This window comes from Poecilia reticulata, linkage group LG17 (assembly GCF_000633615.1).
Source record: "Poecilia reticulata strain Guanapo linkage group LG17, Guppy_female_1.0+MT, whole genome shotgun sequence".
Taxonomy (NCBI): Eukaryota; Metazoa; Chordata; class Actinopteri; order Cyprinodontiformes; family Poeciliidae; genus Poecilia; species Poecilia reticulata.
In genome coordinates this window covers 12113612-12123884 of record NC_024347.1, presented here as the reverse complement: position 1 = coordinate 12123884, position 10273 = coordinate 12113612, and the positions used below count along the sequence as shown (strand labels likewise).

General features: G+C 42.2%; 1 protein-coding gene across 1 annotated transcript; it reads left to right on the top strand.

Moving 5' to 3' along the window:
• Positions 1–2539: 2539 nt before the first annotated feature.
• lrrc53 (leucine rich repeat containing 53) lies at positions 2540–9233 on the top strand. The gene is made up of 8 exons (XM_008433708.2): positions 2540–4463; positions 4557–4676; positions 4763–4861; positions 5245–5420; positions 5559–5722; positions 5800–5989; positions 6095–6287; positions 7090–9233. The coding sequence occupies exons 1-8, from the start codon at positions 4457–4459 to the stop codon at positions 9231–9233; spliced, it is 3093 nt and encodes a 1030-aa protein (XP_008431930.1). The 5' UTR covers positions 2540–4456.
• Positions 9234–10273: the final 1040 nt, after the last annotated feature.

Here is a 10273-nt window from a genome sequence, read left to right as displayed (position 1 = left end):
ACAAGAATCTCAACAGGTTGAACCTAAAGTAAGGACCTCATAAAAAGTCAGCCTGCAAAACGTCACCACAAAATATTCAAACTTAGATTAAAAAAATAACAATAGTTCTAATATTCTTTTCATAAATAAAATGCATCACAAATGTTGCAAATCAGATTTGGGAGAAAAGTTCTGAGATTTCTTTTCTGACCTTTTCATTTTTCAGCCACTTTCCAGTAAAGGAGATGTTTTGTCTACCTTTTTGTCCGAGACGAGCCTCAGAGGTGTTTTTTTTTTCTTTTTGGTTGGATTAGAGTTAAGTAACATAATCGTCCGATGTATTATTTTCTCTGCTTCCCTTTTCGAAACTCTTTGTCATGTTTTGGCAGCATGCTCTGGATCGTCATCATGCTGAAAACCTCAATTTGACGCCAAACTTTCATACCAGGCATCATCCTGTCAGTCCGTGTTTTTGCACATTCCCAGCTAAATCTACAACTTGTCCCCTCAACATGTGGTATTTATCATTTTCACAGCTCCTTATTCAGTAATCCTGCATGTGCACATAACATGGTCAGAGCTATGCATTACAGAGTGTTTTTTTATGACCCCCATCTGATGCACGTAAATATATTTTGGTCCTATTTTACCAATTAGACATAATTAACAACAGTTCTCCCYCCACCCACCATATTAGAGAATTATAGAGCTCGTAAACAGTTTTCTGAGTTTCTTTGGTATTTCCTCTACATGTGCAGCTGAGGTGCTGACATGCAGATGTGGACYCAGTTGGCTTCTCAGTTTAATCATCTAATTGTTTGTTTACGCTTCCTTAACATAAATGGGCAGCAGATGACCACAATAGTGTGATAGGGCCATTTTCTTATACTTTTTTTTTTCAGTAAACTAAGGCAGAACTTTAATTTTGTATGTTCTTATAATGACTCTTTTTCCAGGAATCTGGATAAACACGTTTGAAATTTTTCTCTRATCTACACCAGATTATAAACAAATAGACATGAACTCAGGCTCGATGTAAACGTCAACCATCACAAATATTTCATTTAAATTCAATTAWATCTAAATCACTTCAATTCATCTTAGTTCGAGTCAAAAACACTTTATTTATCCTAAAAGGGAAATTAAATGTCATGACTCATACCATCCAAGCACCTTCAAATAGGTTGTTAAGGACGGTGATGCTCTGGACAGGAACTGACGCYAGGTAGCAGTCAGTCTTGCGTCAAAGCTAAATAGGCCTCTGATTGCAGACCGTTGCTGTCTTTCTGTCTTAACAGCCCAAAATCAAGGCAGGAGAGATGATATTTCACGGTTGCATGCCCTGRTTGACACTATATGTCGCCGGCAAGCACTGCTGATCCGTGTCGTTTGCTTTGGCTGCTCCTCTTTAAGTCTCTGCCTGGCTGTACGGTCAGAAAATCGGGAATGTGTCCCTTAAGTATTGTGTTTGACGGAAGACACGGTTTGAATTTGCTCTTTCTCTCTCTGCTCTTCGGTCCATGAAGCCTCCTTGTTTACTCCTCCGGTATCTCAGGTAATATTTGAGCTTTGAGATGGCAGTCAGCTTCTCCCAAGTTGTAAAAACAGCGCACTGTTCCCACACTGTTATGCATCGTGATAACTGAAAGGGGGTGGGGGAGAAGGTAATAGTAAAAAGTTCTTCCAGCTGCACAGCATTCAAAACCAGACGGAATAATTATTTAACCATGCAATGCCTCAACCAAGAAGAAGAAAAAAATTGTAGCAGAGCTACTCAAACGTGCTGTCGTCATGAGCGGAGTGCTTCTAGAAAATTAAAATAAACGTATCGCTGGAGAAACTACACGCTTTCAACCATTGACAAGCTTCTTTTGTGATTCTAATTTGGAACATCCACCTGTGTCCAAGTTGTATTTATCTGCATGTTTAATCTCATGTGAAGTTTKAGGATTTGGTAAAATGCCATCTTTATTATTCCAAACACCTGTACTACAGSCATCAAAGCTGCCACCGCCATGTTTGACAGCTGGACRTCATGATGTTCTTCTTCCTAATTTTGGCAAAATTGCTCAATCTTTGTTTCCGTTGGTCAGAAAGCATTAAATTCAGAAAGCATTTCACCTGTACATATCCATATACTGAGTTTTAAAGTGTGTATTTCTTCTTAGTCACCTCCATCTCAGTCTACGTTGAAGTAAAACTTAGTGACATCACTTTTTATGGTCACTTTCTCAGTTTACGATTAATTTGATCCTTGGTGGTTGTTAGTTTTGTTGTTGTTAAAAATGTATGAATTTTTCATAAAAGTTAAATTTTRACCAAAAACCAGCCAATCTAAATGAAGACTGATCGTAGTTTAGTCAAAACGATGCCATGATTTTCAACTTGCCCAATAATATTTARTACCAAATGGGTTTATGTCCATATTTGAGACTGAATGTATGATTTTAAAAATGTGTGGAGGAGAGAAAATTCTTATTAATTTAAAATTCTGCACCCAATTCTTCTTTAAATCCACTTAAATAATCTGCTTTATGCTCATTCCNTCCGTGTCGTTTGCTTTGGCTGCTCCTCTTTAAGTCTCTGCCTGGCTGTACGGTCAGAAAATCGGGAATGTGTCCCTTAAGTATTGTGTTTGACGGAAGACACGGTTTGAATTTGCTCTTTCTCTCTCTGCTCTTCGGTCCATGAAGCCTCCTTGTTTACTCCTCCGGTATCTCAGGTAATATTTGAGCTTTGAGATGGCAGTCAGCTTCTCCCAAGTTGTAAAAACAGCGCACTGTTCCCACACTGTTATGCATCGTGATAACTGAAAGGGGGTGGGGGAGAAGGTAATAGTAAAAAGTTCTTCCAGCTGCACAGCATTCAAAACCAGACGGAATAATTATTTAACCATGCAATGCCTCAACCAAGAAGAAGAAAAAAATTGTAGCAGAGCTACTCAAACGTGCTGTCGTCATGAGCGGAGTGCTTCTAGAAAATTAAAATAAACGTATCGCTGGAGAAACTACACGCTTTCAACCATTGACAAGCTTCTTTTGTGATTCTAATTTGGAACATCCACCTGTGTCCAAGTTGTATTTATCTGCATGTTTAATCTCATGTGAAGTTTTAGGATTTGGTAAAATGCCATCTTTATTATTCCAAACACCTGTACTACAGCCATCAAAGCTGCCACCGCCATGTTTGACAGCTGGACATCATGATGTTCTTCTTCCTAATTTTGGCAAAATTGCTCAATCTTTGTTTCCGTTGGTCAGAAAGCATTAAATTCAGAAAGCATTTCACCTGTACATATCCATATACTGAGTTTTAAAGTGTGTATTTCTTCTTAGTCACCTCCATCTCAGTCTACGTTGAAGTAAAACTTAGTGACATCACTTTTTATGGTCACTTTCTCAGTTTACGATTAATTTGATCCTTGGTGGTTGTTAGTTTTGTTGTTGTTAAAAATGTATGAATTTTTCATAAAAGTTAAATTTTGACCAAAAACCAGCCAATCTAAATGAAGACTGATCGTAGTTTAGTCAAAACGATGCCATGATTTTCAACTTGCCCAATAATATTTARTACCAAATGGGTTTATGTCCATATTTGAGACTGAATGTATGATTTTAAAAATGTGTGGAGGAGAGAAAATTCTTATTAATTTAAAATTCTGCACCCAATTCTTCTTTAAATCCACTTAAATAATCTGCTTTATGCTCATTCCTTTTATTATGAAATTCATGTCAACAGTGAATTTGTTAACCTCTGACTGACTCTGAGTCAGTAAAGCTGTTTAGGTTTTTATCAGAGGATCAAATACATTTCTCGTGGTGCGAAGATGCAAAGATGTTGCACTGCGATAAAGGAAGCCACTTTTTTTTTTTTTTAACTGTGGTTCTGATGGCCGATTCTGATAAGAGTTTGTACTGCAACGTAACACAAACTTGTTTCATAACAGACGGCTCGGGRAAATGCAGCCCGATAGCGAAGGTGCTTCAGCAGAAACCCGATAGGCCTCACGCTGCCTCAGTGTTTGGCTGTCAGCCATCACTCAGCATCTTGTTTGTTTGCCTAGCAACAAAACARAAACCTTCTCTACTACTCTCCTGCTTTAATGTTTAAATGCTTGATTTGAATATTCAAATCTTACTTAGAAATGCGTGCACAACTGCAGTATGAGACACACTAAAAGCCTCAAAGTGCTCTCCATCAAACCCGATTCTGTATTTTCAGGCTTTTATTTATGAAATAAAAGCCTCAACTTAAGGCTACATCATCTTCCAGAATTTAAGCAAATAATTTGTCGGTTTTAATCAGCTTTTATCATCGGGTTTATTTTCAATATTAGTTGTGTAAAGACGTCATTTTAGTGTTTTCATTATGTATTTTCAGATTAAACATGATGGTGACAATAATGAAGCTGCATCGGGTGACAGCCGCGTGGAAGAGATGCTGCCTTGTCGTCATGTCACATCTTCTGTAGCACACCATGACCTGTGAGAACTCTCAGCTTGCTCAGTGATTATATTAACAGCAAAATGTCATGAAGTTCTGCTGAAAAGAAAACAGATGTCTGAATCTGTGTCCAGGTGTTTTGCTGATGTTCCTGCTGCCAGTCGTYGAAGCCCAGCRTGTTCCAGCCTGCCCCGTTTCTTGTGCGGTCTGCTCAGAGGATGCAGTCATCTGTCAGAGGCTTGCTAACATCATTGGTACGACTCACACCATTTCTTCTGCAAGTGTCCTCCTGTTTTAGAGAAGTGTGTGGCTGCTACCGTGTGTGTGTGTCGTTGAGCAGATGCTCCAGACTCGACCCAGGCTCTGCTGCTAACTGAGGGCTCCATCTCTGTGGTCCAGCCGGCCTCGCTGTCTGTCCTCAGGAACATCACAGTTATAGGTCAGTACAAAACGTGGATGGGATGGATGCACAGACACTAGCTTGCAAAAACGGTCGTACTCTTGACACTTAGCATACAACCAAAATCTATTCTTATATTAGAGATTCAGTCAAAATCCAGATCTTACTCAAACTGAGAATCTGTGCAAAAACCTCAAAGTGCTCTCCATCAAACCCGACTGAATTTGATTTGCATTACAAAGAAGTATAGAAGTTACTATTTTCTCTACTTTGTGTTGATCTGTGACATTAAATACCAATGCAACTCATTCAAGCTTTTGCTTGTAGCATGACAAAGTGTGATTCAAATACTTTATTGTAGAGCTGTGCATAATATTTGTGTACATCAGTAATACAGGATGCGTAAACCTTCACGTCTACAGGCCTGAGCAGCAACCACATCTCAGAGCTTAGTGAGGACGCCTTCAGAAACCTGCCTTTCCTCCACACTTTGCTGTTGGACCACAACCTCCTGACCAGCCAGGCTCTGCAAGGTGGAGCGCTGATCAATCTCAGTCAGCTGGAAGTTCTTGCGCTGGGCCACAATCACATCGACATGGTGCGTGTCTTCACCGGGCAAATCAAATATTTTATTTTAAGRCAACTGAAAGCGAGGGCCGCCTTCTCGTTGGCTTTAGTGACACRTTGCAGGGCTAAATCATCAAGGCAGTAACGTGCTCCTCTTGCTGGTGTGCAGATCCAGGCTGGTTGGTTTACAGGCACAAAGGCTCTGCTCAGCCTGAAGCTGGAGGGAAACCTGGTCACCAGGCTGAACCCTGGATCCTTTCCTCTRAACCACTTCAGGAGTCTGGAGACTCTGGATCTTTCGGATAATTTGATAGATTTTCTGGACAGAAACAGGTAATGCRATTTTTTTWAATATATTAAAATTCACCCAGGTTATATCATCTTATATGTCCGCCGTATCGTGCTTTTAGCTTCCGAGGTCTGGTTAGCTTGAGGAGCCTGGATCTCTCCAGAAACCGTCTGAGTTCAGTTCCTCCAGAGGCTTTCTCCTACCTTGTGTGGCTGTCGAACCTGAACCTGGACCTCAATTCATGGAACTGCACATGCGAGCTGCTGGAGCTGGCTGCCGTCCTGACGAGCTTCATCCAGGAGCCGGACAAGGTACGCATGTGTGCCGTCGTCGTGCAAACTCATTACCTGTGACAGTAAAGATCTCAGAGCACAGGTTTCTTGAAAACTAACACCTGCACGTCCCGTTGACCTCAGGCGCTGTACAATGGCCGTCGGATGATGTGTGTGAGTGCGGACAACCCGGCTGTGACCACGGTGCTGGAGCTGACTGAAGCCAACTGCGTGCCGTCCAATCAGAACATCACGGTGCAGATAGAGGCGAGAAGCAGCGTGGCGCCTCAGCAGTACGCTCGAGACCTGGCCATAGCTGCAGTCATCTGCTTCCTAGGTCAGAATATTAATCGGTACCGGGAAGAAAAGCTGGTTTCCCYCATTGGTTCTCATGATGTGGTACAACTCCCACTGCTGGTACTTAGGCTAACTTTTTTTGCGATACTCGAACATGTTTGAAGCCTCTCAGAAAAGTGATGCTGGTACAAACTGTAGCAAATTCTAGATTTCTAGAATTGTGCCACTCTTGGTGGTGTTCATATTTTGGATAATTATTCCCTCTAGTTTTGGATGCTGTTCGTCTGAAAGGGATTTTCTTCTAATTTTTTTTTATTTTTTTTTTGTCTCTCCCTCCCTTCCCCATCAGCTCTCACTCTTTGCCCAGACAAAAGAAGGAAGTTCAAACCATCTTTTTTTTATTATGGGCAAGAGTCATATCCCCAATTTCAACGTCTTTTTCCCGGCTTTCAAACTTTACGGCCAGACAAAGATTTAAAAAATATTGTCAATACATACCAGACTTGTAAACGATTTTGAACTGTGAGAGGAAGACAAAACCAGCCCATTCCCRGAGAAAACATGCAAACTCCCCACAGAAAACCCGAGGACATTCTTAGTATCGATCAATGATCAATTCCCTCTTGTTTAAAAAATAGCTGGCCTGGTTCTTTTCAAGTGTAGTATCTACTAAGGCAGTCCTTGTTGTAAAAAAAATTAGAGCTATGGTGTAAAATAATCAGAGACATAGTTGTCAGTGTCACACACAGTAAAACATCACATGCTCTAACAAATCTGAGCCCCCCCACCCCCCGAAATTGTGGTTGTAAATTTTTATTGTTTCCTGTTGTGTTTCTCCRCAGGAGGAGTCGCTTTGACCCTGCTTGCAGTCTTGATCTGTTACCACGTCTCTCAACGGAAGAAGAAGAAGAAAGAAAGTCAAAAACTGAAGGAAGAACGGGACAAAGACGGAACAACTTCTAACCATGTAAATCGACTCGGAGATCAGGAGAGGATGAGGAATTTTTTCTTACAAGCCAACAGCAGTCAACAATGGAGCAAAGAGTCCATGAYGCTGGATGAAAGAATGGATATGTTTAAGTCCAGAGCTGAAGAAAATGGTAGCAAAGTCCATTGTCCTCATTGCAACACTAATGGGAAGATGCCGAACMAAATGAGAAAGGGTAAGTGGGMAAACGGAGGACCTGAGGCTGAAGATGTCCAGGAGAGAAGGAAATTGAGGATGATGGTGGAAGAGGAGAGAAGGAGAGGAGTTATTCAACAACAGAATTACAACTGGAATGTCTCTAACAAGATTCCTCCCCACATCGTCAACTCATCTTTTCATCTGCTGAGAGAAACGTCAGACAATCTTCCACCCTTCAAGGYTGACGGTGACATGGGCAACCACAGGACTGATGATGAATCAAAGAGCAGAAGTTATGAGGCTTCACTCTGCAGGAATTGCCACAGGACCTCCAGACCTCCAGAGGAGAATATGATACACAGGACGCCTCACTCCAACCAAATGGACGTCTCTGATTCCAATGGCAAGATAAGGAGGGAGCCGTTTAGAAAGATGAACACAGAGGTAAAAAGAGAGGCAAAAAATGTGAARTTTGATCTAACAAGTCCAAGAACTAATCGAGGCAAGGAAAGTCTGGAGGAGGAGGCAATTCCCAGAGGCAACGAGAAAAGCAGGAGACACAGAGTCCAGTCCAGCCGTTTGATGAAGGTCAAGTTGAACTTAAACCCCTTAAGAAAAAGCAAAGTCCATCCGAGGAAGAAAGATGAGCATGGCCATACCAAGAACACAAGCTCCAAGAGGAGTAAAGAGAAAAGACGGCATGGAAAAGGCAAAGAGGAGGAAGGAGAAGAGAAATCTGGCAAGAGATCTAAGAGTAGCAGAGAGAAGAAGAGAAAGTCCTCCAAAATGGAGGAGGCAGACGAAGGAGAGCAAAAAAGCAGCAYATCTAAAAGTGATAAAAGTGCAGAAGGTGACCAGGAACAGAACCAAAACATCTCCCAGGCACCTGACGGCACCACCGTCTCTGCACAAAACCTCCAGACTCTCCAGTACCAGACTGCGGGACTGGCATTGGGTGGGGCTCAGCTGGCTTTCCAGCATCCCTTCTCCTTCGGTCCAGCTGACAGGAATCGTACTACCAACCTTTCCTTGCTAAACTCGCCTGGYTCACAGCTAACTGGAAGCACCCTGTCTCTTCAAGCAGGGAAGGCTTTGCTCAACACCATGTCCTCAGGATCCAATCCACTGCTCACCAGTGGTCTGGCTAATCCCATTGCTCCTGGCGTGACACTCAGTGGGCTTAACGTAGCTCCAGGTGGTGCCACAGAAAGCTTCGCTAGACAACCTGCAGTATCGACCAGGTTCTCAAATCCTGCTCTTCTGGCCAAGACGATACAAGCCAATCCTTTACAAGCAGGTGGAAACCCCCCAGCTCCACTTCTTACCTCTATATCTGATGGTCCTGTCCTGAGTTTAGCAAATCCAGCTGCATTGGGTAACAGCCAGACGCAGGTCGACAGTTCTGCATCTGCAGCAGTACCAAAGCTTGATCTAACTCACAGTCAAGACATTCAGAGGGAACAGGGACAGATTCAATCAACCACTGAGTCACAAGCCCCCTCTACTAAAGACAACCTCCCTGAACAGGATCAAGACGAGACGTCAGGGGAAATCCCAGAAACTAGAGTGGAGAAAATGTCTGTCAATATGCCACCTGACGGTGTGGCTCAAACTGAAGGACTTCAGGTAGGAGGATCAGGAGAATGTCTGAAGGCAGACAGTACGTCTGTAATGGATCAATCAGTTCCTAGTCTGTCCATACCAGGTGAATCCTCCCCAGCTGCTGGAGGGGCGGCCCTCTTGCAGCAGGAGTACCTGTCAGAAGAAGGAGGCTTCTCACCGAGGAGGAAGCTGAGGCTGGTTCTTCCAGAAAAAACATCAAACCGGCCRCCTACAGCTCTAGAGAGGAAAATCCGCTAGCAGCTCWGATCATTGTGTCCTTTTTWAATTYGGGTGTGCAAAGATCTGAGTAAGAAACTATAAATGGAGGAAGTGCAGTTGATACTGATGAWYTGTCCAAAAATATCCAATTGRTGTTGGTGGTGGGGGGAAGAGAAACCAAACCTGTGTGGTAAATATTTTCACCTTACTGGCACTTGTTGAGACAGTTTGAGATCCTAAAGTGTATGTGCTAAACGCAGAAAACGTTGACCTTTGAGCGGAAGGGATGAGACCGAAACAGCTACGGATGATTGGCCGGCACGGCTTGTCCGGAGCTGCAACTATTGCGTGATCTACCTGCTGGGACGGGGTTACGTCCAAAACCTGCTCCAGTTGTTTCTTACTTCTGTTCCTTCAAAATGGTTTCCACTGTCAACAATCAGCAACCTTTGCATTAAAGCAGAGGTTACAACTGTATGTTGATTATTCACGTTTTATTAGTTTTATTTACGTCTTTTTTATGTTTTCAGTACTCTTCTTCAGCACCTTCTGATAGGCCACACATATTGTCCATCTTCTTGAATATTTAAGTCTAGCTTTATCATTATCGTCTTATCCCGCTCAATAAATGATTGTTTTGTAACCTGTCTCTACATAAAAGGCCTTTCTCTTTGAATCCCAAATCACTGCTCATAAATGGAGAAGGTAACGCTGCAGTGTACGGGTGCAGTAAGGTTATGTACAAATATCCAGCTGCAGTCAGATAAAGGTATTGCCAACTGTCCGGCGATAAACAACATGAAACATGTTTTGAAGTAACGACTGCACATCAGTGCAGCATCGACTTTATTCTCAAACACATTATTAGAATCTAAAAATAAGAAAATCTTCATGGTTGATGCCCAGAGTCCTTTCATCTGCCAAAATAAAACACATGAATACAAAGAGATACAGAGCAACAGAGATGCCTCTTTCCATTATCCTCAACACAAAAACAAACCTCAGTTTGATAAAAAAAACAAACCCAAAAAAAAAACATGAAAACACAGCCAACCCGGCAATAGTTAGTTTTTTTTTTG